Below are 17,233 nucleotides of genomic sequence, written 5' to 3' on the forward strand. Positions count from 1 at the left end.
GAAATCATCTACGTTAAATATGGGAGGTCACAGCCAGAGGTGCTCTTTGTTTCAACTGAGAGACATTCAACACCTTTCAAAGAACACTGTGACCCCACACCCTTTTATCTTTCCCATTGAAAGGCTGTAGCTACTGTGAGTCCTCCAACCTTTACCTCTTTTTCAAAGTTGTTTGGGCTATTTTGGGTCCTCTGCATTTCCACATACATTTTGAACCATTTTTTTGTACATTAACAAATATCCTGCTTTGATTTTGATTGTGACTTAATTGAATCTATAGATCTGTCTGGAGAGAATTGACATTTAACCATATTCAGTCTTTTTTATCATTGTTTTAGTAATTTTCAGCAAACAGACAAATATGTTTTGTTAAATATATACTTTGGCATTCCTTGTCATGTGTACACTGCAAATGGCTTTTTAAATTTTGTTTTTCAGTTTTTCACTATCAGTGTTTGGAAATAGAGTTGATTTTGAATACTGAAAAAATATTCTAAATTTCTGAGGATATTCAAAACCTAGCTTCTGAAGTCAAAACTCATTCACCAGTTTTCTTCAGGAGTTGGAAGAAAGAAGATGGGTCTTAGAAATCTGGGTTTCCAAGAGAAACTTTCTGGAGAAAACTCTGATCTTGTCTGCAAAGGTACATCTTCCCCCACAAAAGAAAAGCTGAAATTGAAAAAGCCCTTCCTATCCACCCGAGGGTCCTGTTCTCAGTCTTCATTAATATTTCCTCTTCAGACCAAGAGTAAAGGCCAAGACAATAGAATAAAGAGAAGCAGCTTTAGTAAATCCAGTAAAAATAAAACCCTTACCCTTCAGCTGTGAATTCAGTGAATTTTACGATCTGTTTAAGATGGAGGAATGAGAACCAGTGAAAAGACAAAATCTAATGTGGCTCAGTGGTAAAGAGTCTGCCTGTAATGCAGGAGACATGAGAGAAGCAGGTTCGATCCCCAAGTTGGGAAGATCCCCTAGAGAATGGAATGGCAACCCACTCCAGTATTCTTGCCTGGTGAATCCCATGGACAGAGGAGCCTGGCAGGCTACAGTCCATGGGATCACAAAGTCAGACACGACTGGGTGATAGTTTCAATCCACTTCTAACAGTTAACCAGAGAGACAGGCCAGATGCCCTAGAAGCAGAGTCTGAGATAACCAGTTAGATGCCCATGATTTATTGGGGAAGAACTCTCTAAAGAAAGGAACAGAGGTAAGCAGGGTCAGGCTGGGGAAGGAGCTGAGCGAGACAGTGTTTCAGCAAAAGTCTAGCTTCAGCCTGATCCCGTGGGGAACTCTGGAGCCTGAGTCACACCACACAATTGGCATCCAAGTCTCTGCACTCCACCTGCTGCCCAAAGATGGGAACAGGGAGTAAACTTCCAGGCAAGGTTGGTGAAGGGCAGTTCCTCAGAAAAAAGGGGGAGCCTGTGGGTAACATGTGAGCAGCCAACACTCATAGCAGCTGGACGATGAAGGAGCCTGTCTTTAAGGGGTCTGGGTGGGGTACCAGTAACATCCACTTACAAAAATCTGTTTCTATTCTTAGTCAACCCAAAACATGTGAATGCATTTTCCTTCCACTGATCCGTATTTTAGTACAAATGGCCAATAAATCAGAATGAGCATTGGTTCCTAAAGCCAAAAGCCTGGTGCCAAAGCTTTAAAAACTCATTAACACCATAGTTGGTCCATCTGTCATCTGCAAGAAGGAACTGATTATGAAGTCCCAAGACATGAGTAAACTTGTCCACCAACGCTTGCAACTCTGAAAACTTAAAAGAGTGTTAGAAGAAAATTGTCCAACTCTCCCATTCCTTAGTCAAGCAGAAACGTACATGGTTCACTTCTGCTGACACTTAAGACATAGAAATATTAGATAGCATGGGGCAAGGGAGGCAGGAACATACTCCAGGAAAGCTTAGGAAGAAGAAATAAAATAATACGAGAGAGAGGATAAGACACTATATTCAGTGCTATTTCGTATGGGGAGGAGGAAAAAAGTAGATGCCAAAACGTTGTGAGAGCTTGTTTGCCCTCCCAAGTGCATCCAGAGTGGAGAGGCTGCAAAGTCAGAGCTATTTGAGAGTCTGGAAGTGTAAGAGCCGGGACTCCGTTTTGAGATTATAAAGTTTGTCAACACTCCTTTCCCAGCACTCCCTATGCTTCATACCTTCTTTTCTAAGTTCATCAGATTTTTGTTCAAGTTTTTCAACATCATCATCCAATCCATCTGAAAATAAGAGGGCCACCTAGGAGAGTATTCAAACAAGAAAAATGAGTAAAAAGGAAGTCGTTGCAAACAAAAACCAATAAGTAAGATAAAACTAAGTTACCTTTCCCCGAGCTGCTGACTTATTCTGAAATGCATCCCACAGAGAACTCAAGTGGTTTGCGTTGAGAAGAGATGGTCCTTTCACTGTTACATCCTTCAAGCTCTTCAGTATGTTTTCACTGTAGATCTCAAACTTGGGGGAATATTTTTCTGCAGCATTGGTCACTTGAAAAGCCACACTAACCTGAGTCTCCGTGCCCACCTCACAGCTTACCCCATTGAGGGAGCTGATGGCACGTAAGATGTCTTGAAGATAGGTTTCCATCCAGGACTGGCCTTCGAGCAAAGTCTGCCCATTCTGCTGAGTTGAGATGTCAAATCCCACCACAACATCCACAAAGCAATCTAGGATTCAAGGGAAAAGCATACTGTATTAGACCAATAAAGAACATTATCTGACTTGGATGTCATGTTTGAATCGTGAGACTTGGAATTCTTGTTTCCATCCCAGTTATAAAGTTGGAAAACAAGGAAGAGGATGTGAATACTGGGAAGGCTCAGAACCACTCTTTCACAACCTGTTAAAGTGGTTTTTTTTCCCCCCCAGCATCTATAAAATCTAGATGATTCTATAACAAAGTTCTGAAAGATTGCATTGTGTCCACTGAAGAAGCTATGAAGAGTCACTTAAATAGCTGAAACATGTTGTGGAAATGTTAATAGTCCAAAAGAGGAAATTCATTTCATGGTACCTATCAACTGAGGTCATTCAACAAATATTAAATTATAATTAAAAGGGAAAAACATTTGAAAACAGAAAGCTGTTTAGAAAAAAAACAAAACAAAACAAAAAACAACGCCTAAAGGAATGATTGTGATGATTTAATCCCTGAACAGAAAACCATTGAATTTCTAGAACACGTCACTGCCTTCAAGGAAAACACTCTCTTGTGAAAAAACAAAGATGCCAAAATGTCATCATTGAGTGTTCCTAGGAACTGTCCTCTTTAAAAATGGAGTATTTTAGCTTTTTGCCTAGATTACTAAAATTACAACCTTTAGTAAATAAGTTCCCGGTGTTCATTTAACTAATTCAGATTGATGAATGAGTCCATGATAATGTGATCAAAGAAACGGAATTTGGGGAACAGTCCAGAGGTGGCAGCCATATGTCTAAACACAATTAGAGAGAGTGGATCATGTAAGTCAAGTGGGCTCTCACGGAATGGCCTTGCAGACTCTACAGAGATGTCTGCCCTCAAATCAAGAGCCCTTCAGAGCTAACAAGAGGAGGCAGAAATGGTTTCGGAAGTGGGCTAGGAAGAAGGCTAAAAGTGGATTTCCAAAGAGAAATAACGAAGGATGGTAGTCGAATAGCAGGAGTGGGAATCAAAAGGGGGTGAGGACTGGCTGCCAAGGGTGGTAAAAACAAGTAAAGCAGTGCTCTGAGAATCTGACAACTAGCAGTGTGGAAGCCGGGAATAGGGAGGCAGCGTTTAGTTCAGCCCTGTACAGGTCACTACTGTGTTACTACTAAATCACTTCTGCCAAATCTCTTAACCTCTCTGAGTATTAACTTTCTTGTCTATAAAAATAAGAAGATTATATATTTCAAGATAAAAGTACAAAAAGAATAGGGAAAAGAAAGGATTGGGCAAGACAGTAACGGTCTCCTGGTTCCCTTCCAAACCCCAAAGCTGATTTTAATTATCTGACTTATAAAGAAAGTCCTTAATTGGAATTAATGATGGCAGGGTTTTAGTATTAAGAAACACTGTCAAACAAACGAACTTACTTAAGAAACAGACTCACAGACATAGAGAAAAAGCTTATGATTGCCAAAGAGGGATTGGGATGGGGGAGAGACAAATTGGGTTAGTAGATACAAACTACCATATATATAAATAGAAAAGCAACAAGGTGCTATTGTGTAGCACAGGGAATTATATTCAATATTCTATCATAAACCATAATGAAGAAGAATATGAACAAGAATATGTATGTACAACTGAGTCACTTTGCTATGCAATAGAAATTAACACAATACTGTAAATTAACTATACTTCAATAAAATTTTTTAAAAAGAAAGAAATATGGTCAAGATAGTAGGGTATATTAATAAGATTAGAAGACAGATTCTGGAGAAAACACTTCAAGTGCAAAGTTGGGCTGTTGGTGGTTATTAGCTGGGATGAGAGAAAAATTTCTTTGGAGATTTAAAAGAAGGGGGTATCTTAGATAAAAAAAAAAAAGAGAGAAAGAAAGATCTAGAAAATATAGTTAGGTAAGTGAAGTGAAAAGGAAAGTTGCTCAGTCGTGTCCGACTCTTTGTGACTCCAAGGACTATACAGTCCTCATTAAGACAGGAACATAAAGAGATCCTTGTCAAGAAAAGTTGGAAATGACCATCAATTTTTTCTTATATATTTTTTTTTATTTTTTTTTTCCAGTGGGTTTTGTCATACATTGATATGAATCAGCCATGGATTTACATGTATTCCCAATCCCGATCCCCCCTCCCACCTCCCTCTCCACCCGATTCCTCTGGGTCTTCCCAGTGCACCAGGCCGGAGCACTTGTCTCATGCATCCCACCTGGGCTGGTGATCTGTTTCACCATAGATAGTATACATGCTGTTCTTTTGAAATATCCCACCCTCACATTCTCCCACAAAGTTCAAAAGTCTGTTCTGTATTTCTATGTCTCTTTTTCTGTTTTGTATATAGGGTTATCGTTATCACCTTTCTAAATTCCATATATATGTGTTAGTATGCTGTAATGTTCTTTATCTTTCTGGCTTACTTCACTCTGTATAATGGGCTCCAGCTTCATCCATCTCATCAATGTTTTCTTATATTTCCCATATTCCTTGAGTCAGTTCCTGAAGGTGTGTCTACTCTGTCCTTATCAGACTGGCCTTTGGTTGAATGTCCTTTTTGACTCATCTTCCATGATAATGTGAAACATAAGAGGTACTTTCAATTCTTTTGCTACCTAGTCATGCTGCTTCTGCTGCTGCTAAGTCGCTTCATTCATGTCTGACTCTGTGGGATCCCATAGAGGACAGCCCACCAGGCTCCCCCATCCCTGGGATTCTCCAGGCAAAAACACTGGAGTGGGTTGCCATTTCCTTCTCCAATGCATGAAAGTGAAAAGTGAAAGTGAAGTTGCTCAGTTGTGTCCAACTCTTCATGACCCCAAGGACTGTAGCCCACCAGGCTCCTCTGTCCATGGGATTTTCCAGGCAAGAGTACTGGAGTGGGGTGCCATTGCCTTCTCCGACCTAGTCATGGCTCCATGCCAAAAAAGGCAGCAAGTCTATATCCTGAAAACTGCTGGGGGTCTTCTCTGGGTGGTTAGAACATGCAGACTCCAAGAAAAGTCAGGAGACTGGCATGGATGAAGTTAAGAAAACAGGGTTCGGTTTAGTTGCTTGGGGAATTTGGTGTATATTGAGGCATTAAATCGAAATATAGCTCTGAACTGCTAAATGATTAAAGTTTCTGAATCAAGGAACTCTTGGCAAACTGTCCTTTTGTGAACTGAACTACTCTATCACTCCATGCACCTGGACTTATAAAATCACTTCAAGATACCTTTGGCAATACGCCATGAGAGTTACTAATACACACTGCATATTTACACACACTTGTTCTCACACATTCCTCATGTGTCCCTACGACACACGGAATAAATAGAAATGCTTCTGATACTCATTTTTCAGAAGAAGATGCTGTGGCTTAGAGAGGCTTGCCCGAGGTCTCACAGTTATTATCGTGGACCTGGCATGTGGGAATCAGATCCAGGCCTGTCTGGAGTCCCTACACTGAACGACCTTATTTCCACCACCTTCTGGGTGGCCAGTGATGCTAGGTCATGCAGGTTTCAAATGCTATATTACGCTACTGGAAGGGACAGCCTAGCAGTGAGTGGCTTCTTTACACAGTAGAAGCTTTTGAGATATAAACCCGTGATGTCTTAATAAGCTCCAGCAATTCATAGTTGAAGCACAACACTTATAACGTGAACACCAGATAACTTAGACAGCAACTATATCAAGAAAACCTAGACAGCCACTATATCAAAAAATTTAACAACCCACAAATGGGTTGGAATCAGACAGACGTAGATTTTAAAATTTGCTTAGTTTTTTGCCTCCAGTAAAATCTGGGCCAGGCTCCCAATAGTCCTTAGAGCTCCCTTTTCCTCATTTGTAAATGGGAATGAAAATATAAACCACAGAGAGTTTGGGAGTTTAATGAGATAATGCATTTATAATATTTTAAAATGCTTGACCCTCCATAGAGGCACAAGAAACACTGATTTTTCCCTCATATCTCTGTGCAGCTAACCATCCTTTCCCATAAACTAAATCTTAAGTACAATAAGAAAAAACAGAAATAATTTAATTGCACAAAGGAGAAAACTCAGAAAGGTTAGTGACCGTTCCAAAGTGGTACATGTTTTAATAAGAAGCAAAGCTGGATGTTCAGGCTCTGAATCTGGTTTCTTTTGAGACACATGAAGCTACTGTCTGATTTCCCTTGATTTGGGAGTTTATTGTCCAAGAGGAGCTGGTATCATCCAGTATGTTTGCACAGGCTTTATCAGCTTTATCATTCCAGCCTCATTAGCCCTCAGACCACAGCTTGGCCACAAAGGCCTCACACATTTTTGTTTGTTACAGTAATCACTTGAAGTTTAAGTGTACTTTTCTTATTTATTTATACATTCATGACTTCTGTTTCGACTTTCCACTTGGCTTTCTTTCACCCTATTAAGGACAGATTAAATGGTTCCAAGATCATTTTCAGCCTAATGTGAATAAATGGAAATGGGTATTTCATGTGAAACAGGAAATTCATGTGGAAGGTTTGGCTGAGGTCACCAGGCACATTATAAAGTATGGGAAGAAAGTGGAGCGCAATCTACATAGACAGTCCTGACCAATGGCAGGACTCTTAAACTTTGGCTTACACACTGGGCCTTACAGAAGGTTTGTGCTTGGAGCCCAGAAGACTTACGAAGGGGACAGTTGGTGTGCTATGAGTCTCTGCCCACAAGTGCACATACATACATACACACACACACAAAGAGAGGAGATAATGTCCTCTTTAAGTGAAGAGAGAGGCACTCTGAGAGGCAACCTGGAGATGATACAGCCAAGAAATTCTAAAGAGTGAGACATGATGTTATGTTGCTTTCTACAAGGGAGAGGCACCCATGCTGGAACACCGACATTGGGGGGCTGGAACTCCAGGGTTTCCTGGGGAAACTGACACATAATTGTTTCCCATGGAGTTGATACGGCTGCACATAAGAAAGAGCTGTGTTGGGCTTCTCTGGTCTCCCATCCAAGAAGGCTTCCCTGGAGGGGCAAAGAGATAGCCACAGATAAAGCAGGAGGCATCCCTAGATGCCCAGAAGCTGAGGAAGGCATAAGGGAACAGCTGGAATTGAGAGATGCTCACCTTTCCCAAGGGACAGATGTGCCTGACAAATGGGCAGAAGGGGAAGTCTTTGAAGCAGTCACGGGTGGGCCCAGCTTTGGACAAGGGTTGCTGAGAAAATGCAGTTCTGAAAAGTGCCATCAAGTTAAGAACTTTCCTGATCCTCCTTGGCCCATCTCCCTTGGCCAGCCCATTCTGGAGAGGCTGGACACCATGATCAGTGAGGAGATGGCAAGGCCTGGGAGGAGGGGCCAATGTGGGAGGCGGGGAATGAGCGTTAAAATGGTCATGGTGCTCGGCCTGCGGCAGGCACAGTGAACTTGACTGAGTGTGAAGTCTGAAGAGTTGTACAAGGATGGACATACTCATCACCAAGAAGAGGGTCTCTTACTTCTTTAAAGTGACTGGGGGCAAGGCAAGAGCTGGCCCCGTGAATAAATCAAATGGGTCGATGGTAGATAAAAGTGAAGTGACTTGATGATGACATCCCAGGTGTCATGTTTATTCAAAGTAATGTTAAATATGCATGTCCTTATTTCATCTTCACAAGGATCTTTTGAACTAGATGTTTTGTGATTAATTTTTACAGATGAGAAAATTAAACTTAGGAAAGTTAAGCCACTTGTGCAAGAAAAAGTGGCTGTTACATAGGCATTCATAGTCCATTAACCACCCATCTCCAAAGCTGCCTCTTAACAACCGTCTAGCCTTCCTATCCCTGGTGGAAATCTAGGGTTACTCTTTACCATAGGTAGCTATACAGAATCACAGCCAACCCAGCGGGGACTTTTATAAAAATAGAAAAAGTTATTTCTCCTTCCAGACCTTTCCTTCCATCTGCTGGAAAAAATGTCAAAATGTGCTAATTTTTAAGAAGATATTTACCAACTTCCGCTTTGAAGTTTCACATTAATGCTCTAAACTCTAAGATGCTCCCTCCCTACCTGTGGCAGCAGTTGGCAGCCCCACTGCCAGGAAACCCAAATCTGTCAAATAGTTTGTTTTGGGGGGACACATTCTTCAGCCTCTGAAACCAACCAGAGTGTAAACAGGCCTTGTCCTCACACCTTCAGAAGGTGAGGCATTCCCATCACAAAGAGGGCATATGCTCCCAGGAGAGGAAAACTGATTGAGACCCTGTGTCTCAATCTATAAGGGGCAGAAAACACGTGATAACTGAAAGGTTCCATTTGAAATTAACAGGCACAAATCTGCATTCTGCCCCCAGCCCCAGAGAAGGCATAGACCCTAGGGACCTGTTGGATACTCACTGCTGTCTCCCCCGGAGGTACAGATGTTACGAACAATCCTCTTCTTGACCTTCTTCAGCTCGTCAAAGTTGTGAACTGTCAGCTTCTTATCAGCGGTCCCGGTGATCTGAATGAGCTGCTGATCATCCACATCCCCGATGCCCACGGAGTAAATGTCGATGCCTCTGTGTCTCAGCTCTTCGGCAGCCTGAGCCACCTCGTCTTGGGACTGGCCATCCGTGAGGACCAGCAGCACCTGGGGGGTACCTGCGTGGATCCGGCTGCCCATGTCCGGCTGGAAGTAGTGCCCCACCTGCCGGAGGGCAGCGCCAATGTGGGTGTATCCGAAGATCTGCTGGATGTTTTCAATCTGAAAGGAGATCTCCCTTTTGCTGAGGAACGTTCCCAGGGGGAACTCCGGCCGGTAGGTGTGGCTGAATTGGGCTGCTCCTATACGCACTCTGTTGTTACTGACATCAAAGTCCTGAATGACAGACGCCAAGAATTCCTTCATCTTCCTAAAGTCATCTGGATGAATGCTATTCGAGCCATCCATGAGGAACACAAGATCGACTTTTTCAATTTCGCAGTCTACAAAGAACACAACAACAAAATCAGATTGCTATTTTTTCTCTGACTGAGCAGGGGAAGTCAAATGAACAAGACCAGAAGCTGACTGTGGCTCAGATCATGAACTTCTTATTGCAAAATTCAGACTTAAATTGAAGAAAGTAGGGAAAACCACTAGACCATTCAGGTATGACCTAAATCAAATCCCTTACAGTTAGATTAGATTAGCTGTGATAGACAGAGTGCTTGAAGAACTATGGATGGAGTACAGGTGGCCATGGTCAAAACCACCCCTGAGAAGAAAAAATGCAAAAAGGCAAAATGGTTGTCTGAGGAAGCCTTACAAATAGCTGAGAAAAGAAGAGAAATGAAAGGCAAAGGAGAAAAGAAAAGATACACCTATCTGAATGCATACTTCCAATGAATAGCAAAGAGATAAGATAGCCTTCCTAAGTGAACAATGCAAAGACATAGAAAAAACAATAGAATGGGAAAGACTAGAGATCTCTTCAAGAAAATTAGAGATACCAAGAGAACATTTATTGCAAAGATGGGCACAATAAAGGACAGAAACTGTATGGACCTAACCGAAGCAGAAGATATTAAGAAGACACGGCAAGAATACATGGAAGAACTATACAAAAAAGATCTTAATGAGCCAGATAACCACGATGGTGTGATCACTCACCTAGACCCAGACATCCTGGAGTGAATGTGAAGTCAAGTGGGCCTTAGGAAGCATCATTACAAACAAAGCTAGTGGAGGTGATGGAATTCCAGCTGAGTGATTTTAAATCATAAAAGATGATGCTGTGAAAGTGCTGCACTCAATATGCCAGCAAATTTGGAACTCAGCAGTGACCACAGGACTAGAAAAGGTTAGTTTCAATTCCAATCCCAAAGAAAGGCAATGCCAAAGAATGTTCAAACTACCTCACAATGGTACTCATCTCACACACCAGCAAAGTATTGCTCAAAATTCTCCAAGCCAGGCTTCAACAGTACGTGAACCAAGAACTTTCAGATGTTTAAGCTGGTTTTAGGAAAGGCAGAGGAACCAGAGATCACATTGCCAACATCCACTGGATCATAGAAAAAGCAAGAGAATTCCAGAAAAACATCTACTTCTGCTTCATTGACTATGCCAAAGCCTTTGACTATGTAAATCACAACAAACTGTGGGAAATTCTTCAAGAGATGGGAATACCAGACAACCTTACCTGCCTCTTGAGAAATCCGTATGCAGGTCAAGAAGCAACAGTTAGAACTGGACATGGAACAACAGACTGGTTCCAAATCAGGGAAGGAGTATGTCAAATTGGGAAAGGAGTATTGTCACCCTGCTTATTTAACTGATATGCAGAATACATCATGCGAAAATCCAGGCTGGTTGAAGCACAAGCTGGAATCAAGATTGCCAGGAGAAGTATCAATAACCTCAGATATGCAGATAACACCACCCTCATAGCAGAAAGCAAAGAGGAACTAAACAGCCTCTTGATGAAAGTGAAAGAGGGGAGAGAAAAAGCTGGCTTAAAACTCAACATTCAAAAAACGAAGATCACGGCATCTGCTCCCATCACTTCATAGTAAATAGCTGGGGAAACAATGGAAAATGTGACAGACTTTATTTTCTTGGGCTCCAAAATTACTGCAGATGGTGACTGCAGCCATTAAATTCAAAGATGCTTGTTCCTTGGAAGAAAAGTTATGACTAACCTAGACAGCATATTAAAAAGCAGAAACACTACTTTGCCGACAAACGTCCATATAGTCAAAGCTATGGTTTTTCCAGTGGTCATGTATGGAAGACAGAGTTGGACCATAAAGAAAGCTGAGCACTGATGCTTTTGAACTGTGGTGTTGGAGAAGACTCTTGAGAGCCCCTTGGACAGCAAGGAGATCCAACCAGTCCATCCTAAAGGAGATCAGTCCTGGGTGTTCATTGGAAGGACTGATGTTGAAGGTGAAACTCCAATACTTTGGCCACCTGATGCAAAGAACTGACTCATTTGAAAAGACCCTGATGCTGGGAAAGATTGAAGGCAGGAGGAGAAGGGGACAACAGAGGATGAGATAGCTGCATTGCAGCACCAACCTAATGGACATGAGTTTGAGTAAACTCCGGGAGTTGGTGCTGGACAGGGAAGCCTGGCGTGCTGCAGTCCATGAAGTTGCAAAGAGTCAGACACGACTGAGCGGCTGAACTGAACTGATAAGGAAATGCTATTTCTGAAGGTGGTTTTTTAGCTTATGCCACCCTGTGGTCCCATTAATTGGAGAGAAAACAAAGACACACCACCGTGTCATAGAATCAGCATGAGGCATAGTCCCACATCCTTTTAGGCTTCTCTTTTCTGTTTGGCTTCACACAGTTTTCTTTTCTGAGATGCCAGAGAACTGGGGGTGATGCGATAGAAAATGAGTTCTCACCTGCAATCTAGGCTAACTTCCAGAAAGCCCAGCAACAGTGGTAGCATAACAAGAAAAATAAATGACACATCCACCTAGGGATGCGAACAAACAGGCAGATGGTCTTCATTATTGACTTGGCCTTGCTGGCCAGTTGAGTCAATAAGCCATTTTCTTGTTTCTGGCAAATTGAGTTTTAAGAATCAAGACTTTCAGCCTATATCTAGTCTCTTTTGTCTCTTAACCAGCCTGCTTTCTGGTGCATACAGGCAAAAATGTCCCCTTGGGAGAAATGATTTTGAACAATGCACTATGGTTTAGAGATGTTGCCCTTGTCTTATCACAGCAAATTAAAAAAAAGAATGTGAAGGGCCATTGCCAGTGAATGAGTTATGCTTGGCGCTTGCTCATGTGTGTTCTTCAGCCTTCTGGAAAGCATTAAAATTTCCTTGAATTCCCCATAGAGCTCATCACTGACCTAACTTTATTAATTCTCATTTTAGCCTCAGAAAAGTTGAAAGATATCTGAGATTTCTGTAGCTGAGATAAGCAAGGTAGAGATAAAATACTGGGTGAATAGATCCTTCAGGAACTGGTTAGTTCATTAAATTCCTTTGTTTCAGATTCAAATAAAGGAAATGAACTTTCTTTGTGCCCAAGGGAGAATAGTCAGTATAAAAATTCAGTTTCAACTTCTACAGTGGACTTGAAAAGGTCAGACTGAATTTTAGACATTGGCCAATTGAAGGTAAGAGACTCATCCCAGATTTTGTTGAGATCCAGATGGATTTTGTTAGTTTTGTGAACGAAAAAGATAGTAGCTGTAGTCTCAAGAGGCACAGCATATGAAAAACAGGAAAGTTAAATAATTTTTAAAAGGAACTGCACCAAGATATTGAAATCCTAGATTAATATTAACTCTCCTAACAAAAATACTCGGTATTTTTAGTAAAACACATCCTAATAAAAATACTAAGGAGTTTTAAAAGACCATAATCTCCCTTTGATATGAAATTGTAAATTGGCAGCTGAACAAATGAATGAATGAATACATACATACATGGATGTGGCAATGCAATTTTGAGCTGCCAGAACAAAAACAGCATCTAGGGCAGAAGAAGTCCTGTATGCTCTCTGCTCTGGAAACATCTGAGGCTAAAATTGGGTGTTTAGCACTGGGCTCCATGTTTCAAATGAGCTTGTGCCGTAACAGAAACATGTGAAGGCACTGGGAACTTCCGGACTGGAGGGGATAGGACTTCAACCAGTGGTTCTGAGCAAGAGAGGGACTTGATTTCTTGTGTAAAGAACAGAAAGAAGAACTTTCTGTGGGTGCAAGTGGCATGCAAAAAACCATTTGGGCTCCAATAAATACAGCCTGTACAAAAAATGGTGAATTTTGTTGGTTATTCATTTTAAATATAGCAGGACCTATTGTGTAGCACATGGAACTCTGCTCAATGTTATGTGCCAGCTTGAATGGGAGGGGAGTTTGTGGGAGAATGGATACATGTGTGTGTATGGCTGAGTCCCTTCACCGTTCACCTGAAACTACCACCACATTGTTCATTGGCTAAACCCCAATATAAAATGTTTTTGGTGTTAATAAAAATAAAAAAATAATAAATTTTAAAAAGGGAGTATAGCCCCTTTTCATCAAAAGAAAAAAAATGGTGAATTTTCCATCACTGGAAGAATTTAGGCAGAGGCGAGTAGGAATGCTGTACAAGGTTGAAGATTTCACAAGGTGGGACTCCCACAGAATCCTTAGTGCCCCATTTGGTTTTCTGCTTATTTGGACCTCTTCTGATAATTAAGGAAACTCAGTGGATGAATCTTACCTATTTTTGAAGAGTTACATACGCTGGCAGACACATCTGAAAATATCCCCTTCAGACCTCCAAAAGTTTCTACGAAGAAGTACTTGTCACTCGATCCTGCCATGGCCAGCAGCTCCACAGGGTTGGCGCCGGCGATGCCCACGGCCAGAACAAGGATGCCCTTGTCCCGCAAGGCCTTGGCTGTAGCATTGAGCTTATCAGCATCGTGGGATTCCCCATCGGTGATCACGATGAGGACCTGGGGGACCCCTTTGTGCAGACGGCTGCCCCGGGCTTCGGTGAACATGTGGTCTGAGAAGCCCAGGGCCTCAGCGGTGTAAGTGTTGCCCCCCATGGGCTGATCATTCTGGATCACCGAGATCACCTCCCATTTGGTGTCAAGGTTATCCAGATAAAACAGCACCTCTGGGTCATCCGCGTACTTCAGAGCCCCAAACCGGACATGATTCTTGCCCACATCAGCTTTTTTCACCAAGTCGATCATAAAGTCCTTCATGATGTTGTATTCATCATAGTCAATGCTGCCAGAGCTGTCAATTACAAACACCACGTCTAAAACTTCAATGCGCTTGCATTCTGAAAGAGGAAGGAAAAGGAAAACTGATGAGATTAGCTTTGCACATCATGGAGGACTCACATCACCCACCCTGCCCACCCCACATTTTAAATGCCAGGGTCTCCCCTCCATAGTATCAAGCTGTACATCTGAATGTCCGTTCTCTGGATAACAGACACAACACACATGCTCATTTGTGTGTTTTAGACTTGATCTTAGCCAAAAGGCCAAGAAGCGATTTGTGTGTCTTTTAGGACAAGGCAGATGTGACATGAAGCCTGCTACAGTGGGTGGGAAGTGGGCGGAGTGACAGTCACAGGACATCAGAGATAAACATGACAAGTGCTTTTGGACCAAAAAAACTCAATTCACAATTCTGAGGAAATTTTCCTGTATAAGTGGTACCTTCAACATGTGCTTTCATTTATACAAATTTGTCTATTTTTTTTTTTTAAGCCACAGTGATCATGAGGTTTTATTCTTAAGATAAACCTTGGGGAAATGACCAGATGAAAATAAATTTGGCAACACTATAAGTTCTTCATGGCTAACTTTTCAAGGTTATGTTTTCTCCTTATATTGACTTTCTTAAAACATAATCTGTATTCATGTTTGGGCTTTGTTGTAGAAATTATCCCATTTCACACTTGGCCCAACCAAGTGATCCCAGCATGACCTCTCATTCACTTTGTAAATGTGGGGTCAATGCCATGGAAAAGTAAAATAATCCATGTGTGTATCACATTCTGTTCTCAAGGTGCAGCGTTCCAAACTCCAACTCATTCATTCTAGAGAAGTGGAACTGTAGGATGGTGAATGATTTAGTCCTTATGTAGCACCATCTGTCCACAGGCCTTAAGAAGGTAGGTTTCAACAATTAACTCATCCATTCTGGAGAAATGGAATTGTGAAAAGGTTTCCCTAGCCCTTCCTCAAGGCTCATCACATTCCCTTCTTTGGAAGCCACTTCCTTACAACAATGGCAGGGCTGTTGCAAACCCTAAAGCCAATACACTTACCCACCTAACTAGAGGCCACATGTACAGAGCCATGACCACGTCACCCAGAAAATCTGGTTCCACACAAATAGAAACGATGTCCCCTGGGCCTTCAGCTGCCCAGGGGAGCCTGCTTGGATTACCCGGGAGGCTGCAGGGCAGACTGCTCAGTTAAAGCACCCTTCAGAGAAGTCATATTTGTTCTGGTTGGAGTTACCAGGAAGCACAATCCAGGTCTACTCCTCTAGCCACAAAATATAGATCACAGTCACCAATACTTCTAGTGCGGCTTGGCCAGAACTGTTATTTGAACAACTAGATGATGTCCCTTTTTTCCTTCAAAATTCCGTTAAGATTCATCTCCTTCATAGAAGTTTTTCAGAATGCCTGTGTTGTCAAGCCCCACGGGCCCCTTATTTCTGCTGAACCTTTATTACTTTCATTCTGCAGTACCCTGGGAACACAATGATGACTACCCATTTATTTCCTTTGAAGCATCCATTGCTCAAGTTCCTATATCATATTCCTCCCTTATAAGATTTAATAAATATCAATATATTTTTACAAAGATTATCTCATTTCATATAAGTATTTTAAAAGTTTTAAAAAATTGTAAAATGAACAAACTTAAATAGTAGATGTTAGGTGAAAGGGGGAGCCACCTTGTCCAGGGGTTACATCCCTCTACTACCTGTCTTCAGCAGACCACATGTTGCCCCTAAACTCAGATTATATAAGGCCGGGACCCTGCCTCCAGATGGAACCGACTCTGTGCTGTAATTCATGCTCCCTGCTTCCTGCTGGATCAGGCTGAAGCCAGACTCTGGCTGAGAAAACCTCCTCGCTTAACTCCTACCCATGCCCTGCCCTGCTTTCCCTACTTCTCTTCTGAAGACACTTCAATAAATCAAAAAGTCTACAAGTCATAAGTGCTGGAGAGGGTGCAGAGAAAAGGGAACCCTCCTACGTGGTTGGTGGGAATGTAAATTGGAGCAGACACTATGGAGAACAGCATGGAGGTTCCTTAAAATAAAAAAATAAAAAAAATAGAACTGCCATTTGATCCAGCAATTTCACTCCTGGGCATAAATCCAGAGAAAACGATATAATTCAAAAAGATACATGCACCTCAATGTTCATAGCAGCACTTATACTAGCCAAGACATGAAATAACCTAAGTGTTATCAACAGATGAATGGATAAAGATATGGTATATATATATATACATATATATATATACACACACATAACTGAATATTATTCAGTCATAAAAAGAATGAAATAATGTCATTTCCAGCAACATGGATGGACCTAGAGATTACCATACTAAATTAAGTCAGACAGAAAGAGACAAATATTATATAATATCACTTATTTGCAGAATCTTAAAAAAAATATACAAATAGATTTATTTACAAAACAAACTCACAGACATAGAATATGAATTTATAGTTACCAATGGGGAAAGTGGGGGGAGGGGTAAATTATGAAGCTGGGATTAACATATATATATACATACATATATATATATATATATATATATATATATACTATACATAAAATAGACAACCAATAAAGATCTGCTATATAGCACAGGGAACTATACTCAATATTTTATAATAACCTATAAGGGAAAAGAGTATGAAAAAGAACATACACACACACACACACACACACACATGTATGTATGTATAACTGAATCACTTTGCTGAACACCTGAAACTAACAGGACTTTGTAAATCAACTATACTTCAATAATTTTTTTAAAGCAATAAGTAAATAAATTGCTTCCATAAGAATGTCTCACTCAGACTCTCCTTCCAGGGAACCAGACCTAAAATCCTGTATGGCACTATTTTCCTTAGGAGGATTCATCTCACT

At 41.3% G+C, this 17,233-nt stretch overlaps 1 protein-coding gene across 1 annotated transcript in view; it reads right to left on the minus strand.

The window, feature by feature from the left end:
- Positions 1 to 17,233, minus strand: part of COL6A6 (collagen type VI alpha 6 chain) — a 147,042-nt gene that overhangs the window by 80,562 nt on the left and 49,247 nt on the right. The window contains exons 7-10 of the mRNA XM_043474750.1: positions 13,799 to 14,374; positions 8,997 to 9,566; positions 2,337 to 2,680; positions 2,174 to 2,252 (exon numbers count right to left, since the gene is read on the minus strand). Of these exons, the coding sequence (XP_043330685.1) occupies positions 2,174 to 2,252; positions 2,337 to 2,680; positions 8,997 to 9,566; positions 13,799 to 14,374 (1,569 nt within the window). The remainder of the gene's footprint in view (positions 1 to 2,173; positions 2,253 to 2,336; positions 2,681 to 8,996; positions 9,567 to 13,798; positions 14,375 to 17,233) is intronic.

The sequence above is a fragment of the Cervus canadensis genome, chromosome 7 (assembly GCF_019320065.1).
Source record: "Cervus canadensis isolate Bull #8, Minnesota chromosome 7, ASM1932006v1, whole genome shotgun sequence".
In the NCBI taxonomy this organism is placed as follows: Eukaryota; Metazoa; Chordata; class Mammalia; order Artiodactyla; family Cervidae; genus Cervus; species Cervus canadensis.